The sequence below is a fragment of the Capricornis sumatraensis genome, chromosome 22 (genome assembly GCF_032405125.1).
Source record: "Capricornis sumatraensis isolate serow.1 chromosome 22, serow.2, whole genome shotgun sequence".
Lineage (NCBI taxonomy): Eukaryota > Metazoa > Chordata > Mammalia > Artiodactyla > Bovidae > Capricornis > Capricornis sumatraensis.
In genome coordinates, this window is record NC_091090.1 from 20,297,680 (window position 1) to 20,316,816 (window position 19,137).

The window sequence follows — 19,137 nt, forward strand, 5'->3', positions numbered from 1 at the left end:
TCGCGGGGACGCTGCCTCTTGGTGGCGAGACCCCTGGGGGCCACAGTGGTCCTGGCTGCCACGGCGCCACGAGGACCTTTGAGCATCGTAAGTAGCGAGTGCGGGGTGGGGGGCGCTGGGGAACACCGAGAAGAGGCCCTGGGTCCCTAGCTCGGCCCCCGCGTCCCAGCACCGGCTTCAAGCCTGGGCTTGGAAGGCGGAACCGGGAGAACTGGCCCGGCGCCGCCGCCGCCTCCCTAATTGCTCACCGGCCCTCGTGGTGGGGAGCCCAGACGCGGCTCCCAGGCGTCCTCGGTCTAGTGCGGCCAGACGCCGTCACCCCAGCGGGCGGCCCACCTGATCGTCTCCGGGCCCGCCCACCCCTCACCCGGTGGGCCGCAGGCTCCACGCCTCCCCCTTCCTCGGGGATCGGGTGCCAAGCTAGGGTCCCTGAACTAACCCCCCACCCCCACCCCCACCACGCCTGTCTGGTCGCAGCTCCTTCCTACCCCCACCCTGAGGAGGGATCCAGCTCAATTCCAGATGGGTCGCCCGGATGCCCCTCCCCCCCACACCCCCTCCCTCCCACCCCCTCCCCCACGAGGGGCTTACTCTCGCCTCTTTCCCAAGCACCCCGCAGTTTGGAAGGCCTCGGATTCCAGTGTGGAGCCAAATGAAGGACTGAACTCCAGAACCTCTGTTTGCCTCCAAAGCCGGGTTTCTGACCCAAATTCCCACGTGCGGCTGGTGGGGGTGGGGGAATCAGGGATGCTAAGGGCTGCTCTTGGGACACGGGAGGCTCGAATGTCACCAACCGGGTTTCCCGAAGGGATAGCTTCTGGCGGGGTGGGCACCCGGTCTGTGCCACAGCTTAGGACCGTGGGCGGGGACCGAGGGGGTGGGCGAAGCGTGCCTGAGAAACTCGATCACTCCCCATCTTTGGGACAACGAGATTTGGGGGCCACAAATACTCAGACAATTGGCACGAGGTAGTTGTGATCACCGTGGTTTCTCTCTCTCTCGTTCTTTTGCTTTTTCCAAAACTTTTGCAGAGTTTAGTGCAGGCGAAGGGGAACTCGCGGCCCCCTTTGCAAGCTTCCCGGGGAGTTGGGCCTGGGAGGGGGGCGGAGATTTGGGGAGACTGGGGCCCAGTTCCGAGAGCTCGGAGGAAACGCGCGGAGCCGGCTTCCTGTGGGGGCTCCGGCCGCGGCGCCCCGCGGACAGACGTGTCCGGCCCAGGCAGCGCCTAGCCGGGCGCGGGGGGAGGGACGTGGTGGGGGGGCGCCTGGGAAGGCGAGGAGGGGGCGGGGAGAGGGTGGGCCGGAGAGGAGGGGAGGGAAGAGGCGAGGCGAGCCAGGGAGGAGCGAGGGGGCTGCAGGGAGAGGAGGCAGAAGCAAGGGAGCGAGAGGCGCGCGCTGGCGCCGAAATGCGAGAAAGGAGCGAGTGAGAGGGGAGGGGCGCGGAGAAGCCGAGTGGCCCCTGGGCTGGGGCGCCCGCGGCCGGTGCGCATGGCAGGCCCCGCACGGTGATCCCCGCGAGGCGAGAGAGCGGCGCGCAGCTCACTAGAGTCAGTCAGTCCCGGACCGAGCCGGGAGGGGGTGGGCGCGCGGCTGCGGCTGGATCGCCCCCTGCCCTGGCCCCCTTTTCCCCGGCGCGCGCGCGCGCGGGGACCTTCCGCCACACCCGCTGAGCCTTGTTTCTCGCAGGTCCCGGGCCGATGTCCCAGGTGAGTGGCCAGCACCCCCCTCACTGCGACGCGCCCCATGGAGCCCCCAGCGCAGCCCCGGGCCCAGGTAGGAACCAGGGATGTAGAACAAGACCGGACGGGAGCGGGGGTAGGCGGCTGGGGGAGGGTGGCTGGTAATTCTCCCCTCTCCTCTTTGAGAAGTGAGGAGACGGTTCGGGGGACCCTGAGTGGAGGTGGGGGCGAGAAATCTGGGTATCGGGGACTGGGTCCGAGGAGAGTGGAGGGCTGGGACGATGGGGGCAGGGCCCGAACGGAGGCAGCGGCCGCGCCAAGTTGGCTCCAGCTCTCCCCACTCCCAACACCAGACACACACACACCGCAGTGTCTGTCTGTCCGTCTGGGATTTGTGTCCCAACCGTTTCTGCCCAGTGTGTAAATATTTATGGGGGCCTCAGGCGGAGGTGGGGGTGTCTGAGTCTTTCTCTCCTTCCCTTCCCCCATCCTAGCCTAGTGCTTCCCGAAAACTTTTGTCCACAGCAAGCGGCTGCAGGATCGGCCCCTCCCCTCCTTGCCATCTCCTCTCGCTCGCCTTCCTCCCCACCCGGGCCTGGCCAGCCCCCGCCACTCCTACCCTGCTTGCACACACAGACACACACAGGCACACACACACACATACACACATACGCAGAGTTTCTCCCGCCCCCACCTCCTTCTCTCTCCCCGTTTCTCTGTTTCAGGCACTCACCCCAACCAAGTGCCCACCACTCAAGTGAACTGTCCCTTCCCCCAAACACAGGATCTATAACTTCCCTGGAATTATTCCTGCAGGAGCGTCCCCCCTGCCCAGGGTTTGCGACTTCCTAAGGGGACCTGGGAAGGGGGCAGGGGCCCTGGGGAGTCCTGGTGATGTGGCTCTCAGTCCACCTTCTCACCATACACATGTGCGCTGAGGCTCCCAGTAGACAGCAGCAACAGGGAGAAGTCAGGAACATCTTGCGTTTATTGGGGAAGGCGGAAGGGTGGCGGGCAGGAGCACAGGCCTGGATGGCATGCCTTTAATCTCAGTTCTAGGTTAGTCTGATCATCTGCCTCCCTCTCACCCAGCCCCATTAGCCCTTTCTCCCCTCTTTGAGTCTCCAAATAATGGAGGTCTCATTCTGAACCTCTGACTTGAACTTGCTGCATGGCCTTGGACAAGTTTCTTCCCCTCTCTGGCCTCAGTCTCCACATCCACCCATAGGGACTGGTCTGCCCATTTGGAAAGACCCAAGTCTACCTGGTGTGGCCACTGGCCCTTTGGAGACGCAGAGCTGTGGGGGCGGGGGGGATGCTGTCTAAAGTGATGGGAGGGCAAGTGGCAGATGGCTGGCCAGGGGCCCGCACATACATGAAACCAATGTGTCTGCTCCGCATCCCGCCAGCCCTCAGGCTGCCCCCGGAATGTGGGGCCCCTGGAGTGGGGACTTCTGGGATATAAACTCCTTCAGGAATGGGCTTCTGGAGTCTGGGGGGAGAGCTCGGGGCAGGGGCCTGGGAAGGCTCTTTCTGTCTCTTGCCCCTTCTCTCTTTCTCGGCCTCCTGATTCTCCACCTCTCTCCCCGTCTCCCCTGCCTTCTTCCCTGGCTTATCCACCTTCTCTGTTCTCTCTTCCACTCTCTCCTTCCAAGACCCTCTCTCCTGTGTGACCCGTTCCGCCCCAGCAGGGGGGAGGAGGGGCTGAATGTGCTGGAGCCTGGAGCTGGGACAAGGGCCAGGGTGGGCCACTGGGAAAGGGCTAAGTCCTGGGCTGTAACTTGAGGCCGAGCCCCAGCAAGCCCCCTCCCCAGCCTGGGCAGGGCCAGACAATGTGGCTTTCATAACACAAGAAGGCCTGGCTCTGCCGCCTTGGGAGATTGAGCTTGCTGCCCAGGAAGCCCAAACCGCAGGACACCCAGCCAAAACCCCACAGACGCCTGAATCCGAGACCAGAATCCCCCACGCTCCCTGCTGAGCGCTGACAGAACAGCAAGGCCACGGCGCTACCCCGGGGGTAGCAAGTCAGCCCCTCCCTCAGCCGCCCAGGATGCAAACGGGGAGCAAGGGGGCTCAGGGCAGCTCTGGTCGGGCAGGGTGGCCAAGCCCCCGCACCCTTGGCTCCTCCAGTGGCCTCCTCCTGCTCCAGCCCTGAGAGCCCCGGGAGCCTGGCTCCCTAACCCACAGCACATTTCTGTCCAGCACTGGGGCGTCACATTCCTGCTCTTGGTTCTGAAGTGAATTTCCTGGGGAATTGGAGCTTTCAGACCTAAAATAAAACCAGCTGGACCCAGCCTAACTGGTCAGCTCAGGCGCTCTCCAGTCCTTGGCCTGGTGGCCTGGGCCTGTGTCCCATGGGTCGCAGTGTGTATCAAGCAAGCCCACGTTCTTACTGTCGCGGTGCCAGGCGCCAACCCTAATCCTCACCTTCTGGTTCTCTCTCCTCCTCCCAACCTGGGGCATTCTAGACTCCAGAACTCAGTCCTCACCATCAGACATTGGCTTAGTGCCACTGGGGGTGCAAAGATGACACTGACGCCGCCCCAAGCGAGAGGGCTGGTTGAGGACCCACGCTTCACTCCCAGTTACAGTTTACAGCAGCGAGCTCTGGGCACTGAATCCTCAGGAAGTGGCCACTCCGAGGAGAGACTGGTGGCTCAAGGGTCAGGGAAGTCTTTCTGGAGGAAGAGGTGAACCTCCGGCTGGGTGGTGAAGGATAATTGGATTTGGGGAGAGGGGAGGGGTAGGACCTTCTGATCCAGAAGGACAATAGAAGCCTGGATGGATTGGGCAGAAGGCCCAGTGGTGGCCTGGGACCACGGAGAGGTCAGTCGACCTGGAACACAGGATCCTGTCCATTGATTAGGTTGAAGGCATAGACTGAGGCCTTGAATACCAGGTCAAGGAGGGACTGGGATGAAGGTCTCCAGTCACTGCTCTCTGAGCAGATCAGATCCCGGGTGTCTCTGCAGAGATGGTCGGAGCTCCAGGGGGAGAGGCTGGGCCCACTGTCCACAAAGACAGGAGAGTAGGCTCGGCTGGAGGAAGCAGGCATGGGAGCTCGAGGACGTGGGTTCTGTGGGCCCTTTCCAGGCTTGGGCTGAACCCATCCCACCTGGAAGAGGTCCCCCCAACTCCCTCTCGGTCCAGGAATGGCAAACAAAGGGAGCGCCCAGGGTCCAGCTGAAGCTCAAGTCTTTCTGCTTCCCTCTCAGGCTTATGGATTTAAATGTGACCTTTCTACCCTCTTCTGAGGCTGTCTTTCCAGAACTCAAGGCATTGTCCTGTGCCAAGGATGAGAGTATATCGAGGCATAGGGGCCCTTGCCTTTCTGCATTTCTTCTTTGGAGACTCTTGAGAGAGGTGTAGGACTGGGGCTTCTGCTCAGAGATGCCCACCTCATGGCTGGCTCCCAGTATACAATTATCTTATTTTTAATTTATTATTATTATTATTATTTTGACTGCATCTCAAGACATATACGGAAGAGCCTGGTAGGCTGCAGTCCATGGGGTCGCTAGAGTCAGACACGACTGAGCGACTTCACTTTCACTTTTCACTTTCATGCATTGGAGAAAGAAATGGCAACCCACTCCAGTGTTCTTGCCTGGAGAATCCCAGGGATGGGGAAGCCTGGTGGGCTGCCGTCTATGGGGTCGCACAGAGTCGGACACGACTGAAGCGACTTAGCAGCAGCAAGACATATAGGAGGTGCAGAGTCCTAACCCCTGGAGTGAGTGAGTGATAGTCACTCAGTCGTGTCTGACTCTTTGCAACCCCATGGAGTACACACTACCAGTCTCCTCGGTCCATGGAATTCTCCAGGCAAGAATACTGGAGTGAGTTGCCATTTCCTGGGAATTACCCCTGTGCACATCAGAAAAAAAGTGGCTGTTTGATCAGATGGGGCAGATATACCTGTGGGTGAGCAGATGGTACCTCCAGGGAGGGCAGGACTCCAACCAGGGATTCTCACACCACCCCCACCCTGGGCAGGTGCCTTCATGCCTAGGCAACTTAAGCTGCTTGTCCAGCTGGTGGCCCTTGGCCTTTGCTGGCCTCCCCACCCTCCAGAAGTTTCTCCTTAGAGACGTTCTCCCCTCTGGGGCTGAGCAGGGGTCTCCTGGTCCCAAGAAGGAAAACTAGGGTCTTTTGGCCTCTTGATGGTTGGCCTCTTATCTGGGTTTGCTGCCGCGTGTGCTCACGGTGAGAGCTGCTTTTGGTCCAGCATCTTGGCGTCGTGGCCCCCAGACCGTGCATCACCCACAGGCAGGTTTCCCCGCCGCTTCTTGGTCCTCCTCAGCCTTCTCCCCATCTCTGCGCCCTCTGCAGTTTGCCTTTCTGCCCTCAGGGTTTCTCCTCCAGTGTCTGCTGGGTCCCCTCTGCTGCCCTCTGGCTCCAAGAGGCCTGTCTGTGTTTCCAGGTCAAGACAACTGGACTGGCTTTACTTTCCTCCCTAGTTTCCTTCCGTGGTCTGATGCTCACCCCAGAATGGCAGGCTTCCTGCAGGAGGGGCCTCCTCAGGACCTCGTCTGGGCTCTCTGTAATTTCCTGTTCCCACTAGATTCAAGGTCACCAGCCCTGTAGGTGACTGTGAGGAGAGACTGCCCAGAGCGTGGCAGTCGACATGTCGGGGAGGAGGGCCGGGGTGGGGACCCGTCTCCTAATCCTGCTTTCTCAATTTCCTCCCTCTCCAACCCTGGGGGCCCAAGAGAGCTGCAGGCTCGGCTCCTTCCACTCCAAGAGTGACAGTGTCACCTCTGTGTGCCCTGGTGACCTCAGGAGAAAGCCTGGGACGTGACCACAAGGCCCACCACGCAGTTGCTCTATCTTCCCTCGTTCACTCCGCAGCTGTTCGCGCCGGGGTCTGCTGCTGGTCTCAGAACTTCCTTTCCCCCTTCTTTGCTGACTGATTGATTACTCAAGACCTGATATGGGCATTGCCTTCTCCAAGAAGCCTCCTAGACTTGCACACACACACATACACACACACCACACCCCAGGGATGAGTGCCCGCCTTCTCTGCTTCCACAGTCCTTAGCTGCCCATGCTGTAACCCTTGCCCTTCAGTGTGTGTGACTCTCACCCACCCCTACCCCAACAGAGAGCTCCTGGGTCAGTGACCTGGTCTTTCTCACTGTGGTCCACCCAGTGCTTGACGTATTGGGGGGGGGGGGGAGGTGTCGTCACTGTCACACCAAACAGCACAGGAAGGAAGGAGGAAAGGAAGGAAGGGAGAGGAGAGAGGTCAGGCAGGGGACGGGCGGAGGAAGCGTATGGGAGTGGCCCCCTGCGTGCCAGGTACTGCTGAGGGTTTCATTTACTCTTTGAAACCCTGAGGGATAAGCATGCTTGCCCCCTTTTCATGCAAGGTGATCTAAGTCCTAGTAACTTGCCCAAGCTGGTATCCGGTAAAAACAGGGCTTGGGTCTTCTAGCTCCTGGCTCGGGCCTCTGTCATTATAGTGCCTGGGAGGGTCAGCACTCCCACTTCCGGGCTCTGGCAGGACGCCTCTGAGGCCAGAGGCTGGAGCTGGGCAGCCCCCTCTCTTCCTGGGAACTAGAACTCAAGCTGTGAGCCTCCCTCTCAGCTTGGTCTTGACCTCCAGCATCCCCTCTGCTCCACTGTAGATCAACCTCCACCACCAGGCGGGCAGCCTGGCTCCCCCTTGGGGGTCATCTCTGCTCCCCTGCTTCCCTTAGGCCCAGCAAAAAAATACTTGTCCTCCTATTAACCTATTAGCCAGGTGGTGAGAGGAGCTTAAGGAATGGATGGGGCTGGAGGAACCCACCCCCTGCCTCCCTGGGCACCAGGAGGGGTTCCCAGCACATAACTGCCACCCTTCAGCGGTGGCTGCAGCCCCAGTGCTCCCTCCCCCTGTCCCAGCTCCCAGCTCCAGGCAGGGCCAGTGGTTTCCCCAGGCAGGTTGGAGCACGCCTGCCGCTCTCTGGGCAACCTCCTTGGGGCCCCTGGAGCCTCCACCCCCTGCCATGGGAGACCAGTCTTTGGAACGAGGATCGTCCAGGGGAATCCGAGGCCCTGGATCGTCCCCTCCCCTGCAGATGCTCCTGCCCCTAGACCCGCGTGCCCAGCCTGAATTGCTCCCTGCCCTCATTTGGAGACAGCTCAGAGAAAGACCCTGTCCCTAAGGCCATCTGTGCTCTGCGGTCGGCTCCGCTGCTGTCTCTAAGACTAGTCTTTGTCCCTGTGGGTGTGTCTCGTGATCTCTCCCTGGTGTGGATGGGTGGGCGCTGACCTCTTACTGTCTGGATTTCATCACCCTTTCTCGTCTTTCTCTGTAGCTCCCTGTGTGGCTCTCCCCCCCTGGGCCCTTTGGTCTCCATTTCCATCTCCCCTGCTCCCATCATGGCTTGGGGGAAGGGGCACCCTCTTGGGGTGCCCCTGTCATTCCCACTGCACAACCTGGGGGCTGATGGGAGGCCCAGGCTGCACCCCGTCATTGCCCCACCTCGGCCCCTGGCCCTGTGACCCCAGGCCTCACTTTCTCCTGTCCACCCTCAGGCTTTCCCACGCCCGGTCACCTTTCTGCCTCCCCGTGCCACCTCCCAGCCCCCAGAACTTTCCTCCTTGGGCCCAGCCGGCCCTGGTCCTGCTGCCTCAGGAACTGTGGGTTTGAAGGTGGCTCCATGTCTGCCCTCCGCCCACCCTGGAGAGAGGGACCGAGCCGCTCACTGTAATTACATGTGGCTGCCAGCCGCCTCTTCCAGCCCTCTTGGGCCGTCTCCCTGTCTCTCTTCCTGCCTGGAGCCCCTCCGCCTCACCCCAGGCTTCTCGGACTCTTTCTCGTGCTATCGTCCTCTCTCTCTGCCCTGGTTTCTCACCGTTTCTCCATCTGCATCTTGCGCCCTCTCCGTCGCCTCTGCCTCTGGCCCCATCTTTATCTTTCTCCCCATCACTGCCTTGCTCTTAGTTGCTTGCCTGTCCTGGGCTGTCTGTCACTGGGCGTCTACGTGCCCGGTCTCTCGAGTTCTGATGCACTGTCTCTCTTCGCTTCTGCCTTTCACATCCTTTTGATTCTTTCTCTCTCCACGTCACTCTGGATGCCTGATCCTATCTCCCCATCGCTGACCGTCTGTTCTCTCCTGCACTGTGTCTCTGCCTCCTTCCCCCACTTTCCTTTGTACCATGCATCTCTGGCCCCCTCCCTGACCACACACACACACACACACACACACGCACGTGCACACACCCTTGCTCGCTCATGGGCTGTGGTTTGAGAACTTTCTATTTTAGAGGCTGGCACCGTTACCAGATAGGGTAAGCACTGGGTAACTGGTACAGAGACCAAGAATGAGGGCTCAGGGCATTCTGGGCTGCGGGGAGGGGACCAGGGCTGGGCCAGCCGGAGGGCACCAGGAAGATGTCCCTCAGTCGTCTGCTTTTTTCTAGCCCAGACCCCATCCCTCCTCCCTGGGCTGGAGGTAGTGACCGGATCTGCTCACCCCGTGGAGGCAGCGCTTGAGGAGGGCTCCCTGGAGGAAGCAGCGGCACCCTCCATGACCCAAGGCAATGACCCTGGGGCCCCCCAGGCCCTGGACAGCACTGACCTCGATGTCCCCATAGAAGCTGTGACACGTGAGTCCTAGGGGTCTGGGGTTTGGGGTGGCAATAAATGGGGGTCACTCTAGGGAATCCAGCACAGATGGGCTTTGGGTGCCCATGGAAGCCTAGCTTGGGCCAGGACTTTGAGGTGTGGGCAGTGGAAGAGTATAAGACATTGTCACTGTCCTTGCTGTCTAGGAGGACATCCACATCATTTCTATCCACAAAATGATAAATTAGTTCAGAATGAGTGTGGACAGGCTGCAGGCAGTGTGGTTCAGAACGAGAGCGTGTGCAGTCTAGGGAGGGGGGCTGGGGCCCGAGGGCAGGAAATCAGAGCCCGAGGCAGCCCAGCTTTCAGGGTGTCAAGAGCAAAATGACAGGAGAGACGCTTCTAGTTGCTCTGAGTAGAAAGGAGCAAAACGCAGCTGTGTTCCCGGGTTTGGCTCCGTGTCTCCGAGGAGGTCCTGGAAGGGGAGAATTCGCCACCATCACCCTCAGAAGCAGAGGAAGGGGCTTCCAAAATCATTTTGTAATTGCCAGTAAGATCGGCAAAATCTATGGGACACATTGGTACTTTTCAACTTTCTTTTTCTGTATGAGCTCTCAGACTCTCCAAATCAGTCTGTAGTGAGGCAGCTGGATAGCTCTTGCCAAGCCCATTTTACAGATGAGGAAACTGAGGCTCCCTCACCCTGGACACAGACCGGGGAGCTCGAGTCTCCTGGCCCAGGGCTCTGTCCTATGCCTGCCTGCCCTGCTGGCATGGCAGAGTCATGCAGCCGCTTTCAGGCAGGGCATTTGGGGTAAGCTGGACACCCTGGAAGTTGGGGTTACTAATCCTGCTAGCACACTGCCCTCGAGACACACCCACCAGCAGGACTGAGAGAAAGAGGTAAACGCCGTGGCCACGGAGGAGAGGGCCTGGAAGGGACAGACGCTCCTGTGTCCATGGGCCCTGGGTGTTTGCTCTGTGACTCAGCCCCCACGGCCGTGGCCACAGGCGAGCTCTGTGTCCGCCCAAATCCCCCGGGGCCCTCAGCTCACCACACGCCCCCGCCCTCTGGTCACTGCGCCTGTGTTTAGGCAGCAGGGCAGAGGGCACCAAAGCTGGCCAAGGGCTCAGCGCAGTCATCCCCCCAACCCCGCCGCGCCCCTGTGGAGCCCAGAGGTGGGGGCAGGATGATTCAGGCCTGGCCACTTCCCATGGCCTTACCCCTGTTTACCCAGATGCAGGCACCAGCTGCTGCTCAGGGCCAAAGGTTCCCGGCTCTGTCTCCCATCTTGCCCTGACCCCCGGGCACCTCCAAGCTTGTCATCTCCTTTCTCCTTCCCACTCCACGGCCTAGCTGTGGAAGCTCTGGCAAGTTTTACCCTCTCTGGGCCTTGGTTTTTTCATCTATAAAATGGACTAGTAACAGTAGTTCTGTTTGATGCTTAATGAAATTATTACACATAGGACTCTCAGCACTGTATCTGGCACCTCGTCACAGCTCAAAGCATGTTGGCTACTAATTACAAGAGTAGTGATGGTGTGGTAGTCACAATTCATTCCTCAGCCCTTTGTCTCCCAACTTCTGCCCCCCTCCTCGCCCCTCTGCCCTTGGAGTCCCACCTTTTAGCCTCCAGGCTGATCCTACCTCTGACCCTTATCTGTGTGACCTTGAACAAGTTTCTATACATCTCTGGGACTCAGTTTCCTCATCTGTAAAAGGATACTGTCCCATAAGAATACAGAGAACAGTTCGCACCCCGAGTGCTCTGAACAGTGCCAGCATGCAGTGGGTGCCCGGCGAAGTGCTCCCACCGTTACTAGAAGGCCCAGCACTCCCAGTCAGGCCCCCTTCTGTCCCCTCAGCCTCCAGCACCCACCACCGCCCCCCGACATCTCCTGCCACAATCCAGACCCGGAGGTTTGGCCTGGAGGGACCTGGGGATCCAGACCCGAGGGCCGGAAAGAAGGAAGTGCCCCAAATTTACACATTTACTAAGGGTCCTCAGGGCCAGAGGATCCCACCCAGGAGTCAGGGGCCCTGAGCAGAGGGGTCCTCTAACTCTTGTGACCCCTTCTCAGACTCCTGCCCTGACACACAGACACACAGACACACAGACCCACACACACACACACACACACACACACACACACACACACACACTTGCCTTCATCTTTTGGGGACAGAACCGTACCATCCAAGTGGGCAAACCTGAGTGAGGTGAGGGAAGGAACCAGGTGCTGGCATGCTCTCCAGGACCATTTTCCCCGCACCCCACTGATAAGCTGGTTTGGTCCCTCAGTCTGGGATGGGGACCCAGGGTTCCTGGCTTCTGAGGTCTCCCTACTGGCCACCCTCTTCCCTTTCCCGCTCCCCACCTGGACCCCAAGGGCCGCTCAGCAAACTTTCTTCCAGCGGGGGCAGGGGAGCTGGGGGCGGAAGGAGCAGGAGGTGGGGGGGCTGTTGTGAGGAGCCCCCCTGGATTCCAGGGCGAGGCGTTCATCTCCAAACAGATGTTTCCAATGAATCACCCGGCACTCGAAGGGCAGAAGCAGCTGGGGGCTTGGCAGGGGCCGAGGTGACAGTTAACTACTTCCCAGCTGCCCCTCCACCCCTCTCTGCCACCACTCTCACCAAAATCCCCAGACCCCAAGAGCAGGAGAGTGGATTTCATGTGGGTAACAAGGTGGGGTGCAGGCCCCTGCGCTTCTCCTCTTGCCCGCACCTCTGTCTATTCTTGAATGACCCGTGGCCTGGAAGTCAGGGGCCAGGCTCCACTTGTAAGCTATTCTTCATGCGCCTCTGGGCAAGTCAGTTCTGCTCTCTGGGCCTCCATCTCCTCGTCTGCAAAAATGCAGATCAGCTAGGTAACCTGGGGTGTATCTAGGAACGAAGCCAGCAGGAGTCGAGCAGAACCCTGGGAGACTGTGCCGGCCACCTCATCCCTCACCTTCTCCATTGCCCTTTTCTCATGGTCTCTCTAGGCCAGCCCCAGGGGAACCCCTTGGACTGCACCCCACTAGTGGCGAATGGCTCTGGCCACCCCTCGGAGCTGGGCGGCACCAGGCGGACGGGGAACGGTGCCCTGGGTGGCCCCAAGGCCCACCGGAAGTTGCAGACACACCCATCTCTCGCTAGCCAGGGCAGTAAGAAGAGCAAGGGGAGCACCAAGTCCGCTGCCTCCCAGATTCCCCTCCAGGCGCAGGAAGGTAAGCACCCCACTCCGCCTCCCCAGAGGAGAAGCCTCCCGAAGTCTGATGCAGGGAGTGGCAGCAGCATCTTTACTAGGTTGCTTAGAAGCGCGGCACCCTATCCCCACGCCAGGCCCTCGAGGTCCAAACCTCTAGGTGGGGCCCAGGAGTCTAGATTTTAACAAGCTCTCCAGGGAATCTGATGCAGGACAGAGAACCTTGCAGAGGACACTTGCTGGGTAAAGGGAGACACATCTGAGCTCTCAAGACCACCCCTTCTCATCCCTCCTCTCTCAGAGTTGCTATAACAGGGAATGGAACCATCTGGGCTGGTCCAACCAAAGCCACCCCATTTCTGGAAACAGAAATTTTCCTTGAGGAATGGACCATTTGCCTAGTGAGAGCACAATAGCAGAATAAAATGATGCACCATCAGATGCTTAATTGGGGGAAAGGTGAGGGGTGCAAAGTGCAGTGGGAGGTCAGAGCACCTGGATAGCCCCGCCATTGTTCCTGCCGCACAGAGGTCCTCTGGGGGGCTGCCCTGGGCAATCAGGTCCCCCACCCAACAGGCATGAGTTCAGCAAGGTGACGGTTGCCTATAACCCAGTGATGCTTGGCCTTAACCCCAGAACTTTTAAGTAGTTTCTCTCCATGTTGGGAGACTCTGGCTGGTCCTCTGCAGACGGAATTCAGTATACACCTGAAATCAGTGTACAGAATTCAACGTACACCTTTGCACATGACATGTTCATAACTTTCACCCTTCCCCCCCAGAGCAGATTATGCCCAAGAGCCTTATTTATGAAGGGGATATTAGTACATTTAAAGTGAACAGGGAGGCCTTCCTTCGTGGTCCAGTGGCTAAGACTCCACGCTCCCAATGCAAGGGGCCTGGGTTTGATTCCTGGTCGGGGAATACCACAAATAAGACCCAGTACAGCCAAATAAATAAACAAATATGTTTTAAAATGAAACAAAGTTAACAGAGCATGACCCATGAGCCAGGCACTGTGCAGTGTGCGAGGTACCCAGGACATGGTTTCATAAAGCTTTCATGAGAGACACAAACAGGTCATCTCACTCTGCGATACGATAAATCAGGGGTGATAAAGTGAACACGGGGATACCCACACCAGCCCCGAAAACCAGGGAGGGGAGTCTGGGAAGGCTTTGAAGGTGTCCGAGCAAGCCTTAAAGGACCAGTAGGAGGATCCAGCCAGGGCGCGTTAGCACAGAGGTGAGAACTGGCTTATGCGGCTAGTTGATGAAGTTCCAGGGGAGGACTGGGGAGAGGTGAGGCTCCTAGTGGGGCGTCCAGGTGGTGCTAGTGGTAAAGAACCCACTTGCCAACTCAGAAGACCTAAGAGATATGGGTTCCATCCCTGAGTAGGGAGAAGCCCCTGGAGGATGGCATGGCAATCCACTCCAGTATTCTTGCCTAGAGAATCCCACGGACAGAGGAGCCTGGCAGGCTACAGTTCTTAGGGTTGCAAAAGATTCCCTGTACACAGGTCCGGGGTGTGGTCATCAGAGCCACCGTGGCAGTGTGAGACTCCCACCGGACCAGCAGCCTATGCCAGGGGCCCGCCTGGTCAGGGGAACTGGACACGGCCTATGGCCCGGCCCCTGGGAGGAGTGCCAGCCAAGCACCCTGGCCACATGCTGAGTAGTTCAGAGCCTGGGCTGCTGAGCCAGCGCCGCCACGTCCAGCTGGATGCCTAAGGGCAGGAGCATGCGTTAATTCCTTCCCCTTATATTTATTTACTCAGCACCCACAGTGTGCCCGTGTTGGATGCCCGCCCTTTTGATGCTGGTACTCTAGTAGGTGGCAGAGCTGTGTAAGCCGTGGAAGGTGATGAGTCCTAGGCAGGGAGGCAGAGCAGGCCTGTGGGAGGGGACAGGGGTGCTGGGGTCAGGTGGGCAGCTTGCACTATTGAAGAGGATGCTCGAGGAAGGCTTCACCGAGGGGAGACATTTGAAGGAGGAGAGAGAGTGAGCGGAGCAGGTTTCTGGGGCCAGAGCGCCGAGAGCACAAGGAGGCTGTGCCTGCAGGACCGGGAGCAGCCAGCGTGGCCACGGCGGAGTGATGGGAGAGGGGCCTTGGGGGCCACTGAGCACTCTGGGCTTTTCCTCCCAGGGAAGAGGAAGTCGCTAGAGGGTTCTGAGGGTGGGAAGGATGGAATCCAGTGGAAGTCTTTCAGGGGTCCTCTGGCCTCCGTGTGAATGCAGGGGTGGCCAGAGGTGGGGAGTGAGTGAGGATGCTGTCACTGGGCAAGGGCTGAGCAGGGTGGTAGGATTGCGCATAGATTATCTATTTATTTCACTTTTGTCTGTGCTCAGTCTCTCTCTAGCTGCAGAGAGCGGGGTCTACTCTAGTCACAGTGTGCAGGCTTCTCATTGCTTCTCTTGCTGTGAAGCAGGGCTCTAAGGCACGTGGGCGCGGCAGCTGCAATTCCCAGGCTCCAGGGCACAAGCTCAGTAGTTGTGGACCGTGGGCTTAGTTGCTCCACAGCATGTGGGATCTTTCCGGACCAGGGATCCAACCAGTATCCCCTGCATTGGCAGGTGGATTCTTGACCACTGGACCACCAGGGAAGTCCCTGGATCAGTTTTGAATAAACTTCTCTGAGCCTCCGTTTCTTCATCTCTATCAAGGGGTTGACACAGCCCCACCTCAAGGAGTTGTTACAAGTTTCAGTTCAGTTCTCTTCAGCCGCTCAGTCGTGTCCGACTCTTTGCGACCCCATGAATCACAGCTTGCCAGGCCTCCCTGTCCATCACCAACTCCTGGAGTTCACTCAAATTCATGTCCATCGAGTTGGTGATGCCATCCAGCCATCTCATTCTCTGTCGTCCCCTTTTCCTCCTGCCCCCAATCCCTCCCAGCATCAGAGTCTTTTCCAGTGAATCAACTCTTCTTTGCTACAAGTTTAAATGAGTTTAATTCCTGCGCAACACTTAGAACAGGGTCTGACCCATCCTGGGTATGTTCATGAAATAGATAAACGACCGAGGGAGTCGGTCCCTCGGAAGCAGGGACTCAGGATCTAGGCTGCTGGGTTTCAGACCCTCGCTCCCTGTGACTTCCCTGTGCCTTGGGGTCACCTGGAAGGTGGGCCCCCATTTCCCAGTACCCAGGGAGGGTTGCACGAGCGTCACTCCTCACCGAGTGAGCCCCCGGCCCTCTCGCCTGCAGACTGCTGCGTCCACTGCATCCTGTCCTGCCTGTTCTGCGAGTTCCTGACGCTGTGCAACCTGGTCCTGGACTGCGCCACGTGCGGCTCCTGCAGCTCCGAGGACTCATGCCTCTGCTGCTGCTGCTGCGGCTCCGGCGAGTGTGCCGACTGCGACCTGCCCTGCGACCTGGACTGCGGCATCCTGGACGCCTGCTGCGAGTCGGCCGACTGCCTGGAGATCTGCATGGAGTGCTGCGGCCTCTGCTTCTCCTCCTGACCCCTGCACGCTCCAGAGGCCACCCGTGTCCCTGGCTGTTGCCCCAGGCCGCGCCGCCCCTCCCCCTGGGCCCTTCCCATCCGCCCTGCACCCTCCTGGAACCCCAGCCCGGTGAGAGAGGGTGCCGGTCCTCCTTCCCAGTTTCCCAGGACCTAGTCGGGGGCGACAGGAGGGGGAGCTGCTCCTGGATCAGCTGCCAGGGCTGCCGAACACTGTGAAAGTTGGGGGAGGGGCAGGGACGTGGGGGAGGCTGGGGCACGGGGGCTGTGTGCTTCTCTACCTCTCACTGCCCCTGTGCCTGCCTCCCCTGCCCCCCATCCCAGGCTTCGAGGACAGCAAAATGTGAAAAGAAACACACCCCACCCGACCTCAGCCAAACCCCTCCCCAGTCCCCCTCCTGGGGTCTTGGTGGGGGGGCCTGACCCATACAGTGACCCCGGAGGGCAGGGCTGGCCTTGGGCCCAGGGTGGGGTGGGAGGGGGGAATGGTATAGAAAAGACTGGAAGGGGAGAGGGAGGGAATGGAGGGTGGGTCTGTTCTATTTGTTGCTGTAAATAAAGACGTATGTCCATCTCAGATTTCCTCAGGGCTCATGAGTAGCAGCCGTGGATCAGGACTCTCAAAAGCAAACACTCCCACAGCCCTCCCCGCACCCTCCCTAATGAATAGGGCTTTCCTGGTTTCTGGGCCCCCCCACCCCGGCCCTTGTTTCATGTCTCCCCCTGAGGGAAGGAAGGAAGAGGGGTACCCACTCCCCACCTTTATTTCCCTCTTCCGGCCAAAGGGATGGAGAAGCCCAGACAGGGAAGAGTTAACCCCTGGCATAGAATTAATTAACAGCAGATGTGCTCAGGTTTTGATTAATTAATCTCCTGCTGACTCCAGTTTCTCGAAGCCATGATGGCTCCGAGGCACAGGGCGACGCGTGTGTCAGTGGCTGAGCCGTGCCTGGGGAGGGGGCAACCAGCGCGGCACTGGAACGCGTTTGTGGCCTGAGTGGGTTTCACGTGGCCCAGCTGCGGTTGACCCCCTGATTGCCAGGGGGCTGAGATCGAAGAAAGCTGTCAGGACTGGTGGGAGCCTCAGAGGCCACGTGTCCAGGGCCCTTGGTGTGGGGTAGGGGTTGGGGGTTGGAGGGGGAAGACCTGAGCACTGAGGCTGAGCGTTGGGAGGGCTGCCTGGACCAAGCCCCCCTCCACCCGGTCCTGGACCTGGGGGAAACCAGGATGGGTTCAGGGTGAGTGAGAGGACGTCTCGTGGTTGGCCTTGGATTGTCCTGAGGAGAAGACGTGGCCGAAGAAGCCCTTGAAAGATGGAGACCTCCTGGGAAACTGGCGGCGCTGCTTCCAGGAACAAAGGGTGGAGAGGCCCCGATGGATTCTGGAGGAAAGGAGGGAGCTCAGGAAAAGGGCCAGATGAAATCTGAACTCTGTGAAGGAATGCCACGCTAAGAGCAGCCCACGGCCTTAGACGTGGGCTGCAGTGTCAGCAAGAGGAGGTTACAGGAGGTGGTGAGGACAGCCCCCAGCACCCCCCACCCCCAGCAAACTCATACACATGTACTCAGACCTCGCTTCACCAGCACCAACGTTCTCTGACTTCTGGGAGCACGTAGGAAACTCAGGACACAGAGAGGAACTGACCTCCCCAGAATCCCATCAGCAAGGTCAAAGTCAAGAGAGAAGCCCCATCACTTGCCCCCCTCAACGTACATTTATCTGCTCACTTGTCTCGGGTTTGGGGTGGTTTTTTTTTTTTTTTTTGGCTTAGTTATTGTCTGCTTGACGTACAAGTGCTTCGAGTCTAATCTGTGCATACACAAGCTTTTACCTCGATCGTTTTCCTTTTTATTTACAAAAATGTCAGCATCCCCCGCACATTGCACTGTTTTTATCACTTGACCATTTTGCCTTGGGCGCTCTTCCTTATCAGCACATTGAAGAGGGGCCTGGAGCTTCCCGAGGGATAAGCTGCCATGATCCAGGTGCCCAGCTCCGCTGAATCCCATCCATTCATTTCTGTTATAAACAAGTTACATGAGCATGTCCTTTGGAACGAATGAGCAGTTTCTGTAGAATAGTCCTGAAGGTGGGATCAATGGGCCTCAGGGCATGTGTTTGTGACTTAGCTGACCTCAGTGAGGGGTGCCATCCACCCACCATGGCTGTGGGGAGTGTCCACTTCTCTCACTGCTGCCTCCCTGTCTCCAGGAGGATGGACGACGGTGGGAGGGCTTCTCTTCAATCCCCGCTCAACCCAGTTCCTTACCTGGGCTGGGTTCAAGGAACTTGAGTGGCTGGGAGAACTGGGGTTGGGGGTGCTCCTGACCAACTCAAGGTCTGGTCCAGGTAGGCAGGAAGGCCCCTCCCTGGCCCTCTCCCCTCCGCAGGGGCTAAGGCAGGAAGAGGCACCTCTGCAGTCCAAATAGTGATTTCCTGCTGCAGGACAGTGGCTGAAATCCGAGAGGCTGAGCTGGGTGGGAGCAAGACAGGGGCGGAATTTAGCCAGCCTCCCCCAGCATACACACACACACACACACACACACACACACACACAGAGTCTCTCTCTCTCTCTCTCCCCACCTCCCTCTCCTTACAGCCACATACTCATGTGCCTTCCACAAAGTTACACACATACCACTCACACACACATATACACACTCTCCTTCCAGCCACATATTTACACACATTCCACAAAGTCACACACATACCACACACACAGACACACACCAGACATATATACACATGCGGTCACACACTGCACGTTGCAGAGCTTGCAACACCGCCAGCCCTGTTCAGCCTGACCTCTGTGTCTGCTGCCGTCTGCCCACGCCCCCATCCCAGGCCTGCCCTGCCTTCCCCACCTCCGCATCCTTGCCCAGGTGGTCTCAACTTTGCTGGGAGGTAGATGGCATTTAATGGTATTAGAGGTGATGGAATTTCAGTTGAGCTATTTCAAATCCTAAAAGATGATGCTGTGAAAGTGCTGCACTTAATATGCCAGCAAATTTGGAAAACTCAGCAGTGGCCACAGGACTGGAAAAGGTCAGTTTTCATTCTAATCCCAAAGAAAAGCAATGCCAAAGAATGTTCAAACTACCACACAATTGCACTCATCTCACGTTAGTAAATTAATGCTCAAAATTCTCCAAACCAGGCTTCAATAGTACGTGAACCGTGAACTTCCAGATGTTCAAGCTGGATTTAGAAAAAGCAGAGGAACCAGAGATCAAATTGCCAGCATCCATTGGATCATC

The 19,137-nt window shown here is 58.5% G+C and overlaps 1 protein-coding gene across 3 annotated transcripts; it reads left to right on the forward strand.

Moving 5' to 3' along the window:
- Positions 1-1,359: 1,359 nt before the first annotated feature.
- MDFI (MyoD family inhibitor) lies at positions 1,360-16,354 on the forward strand. 3 transcript variants are annotated; one of them, XM_068960705.1, is made up of 5 exons: positions 1,360-1,550; positions 1,686-1,772; positions 9,089-9,274; positions 12,219-12,443; positions 15,625-16,354. In XM_068960705.1, the coding sequence occupies exons 2-5, from the start codon at positions 1,697-1,699 to the stop codon at positions 15,879-15,881; spliced, it is 744 nt and encodes a 247-aa protein (XP_068816806.1). In that variant the 5' UTR covers positions 1,360-1,550; positions 1,686-1,696; the 3' UTR covers positions 15,882-16,354. The 3 variants fall into 3 exon arrangements, with proteins under 3 accessions (XP_068816806.1, XP_068816807.1, XP_068816809.1); XM_068960706.1 differs by having other exon boundaries at positions 1,360-1,546; XM_068960708.1 differs by having other exon boundaries at positions 1,375-1,481.
- The last annotated feature ends 2,783 nt before the right edge of the window (positions 16,355-19,137 follow it).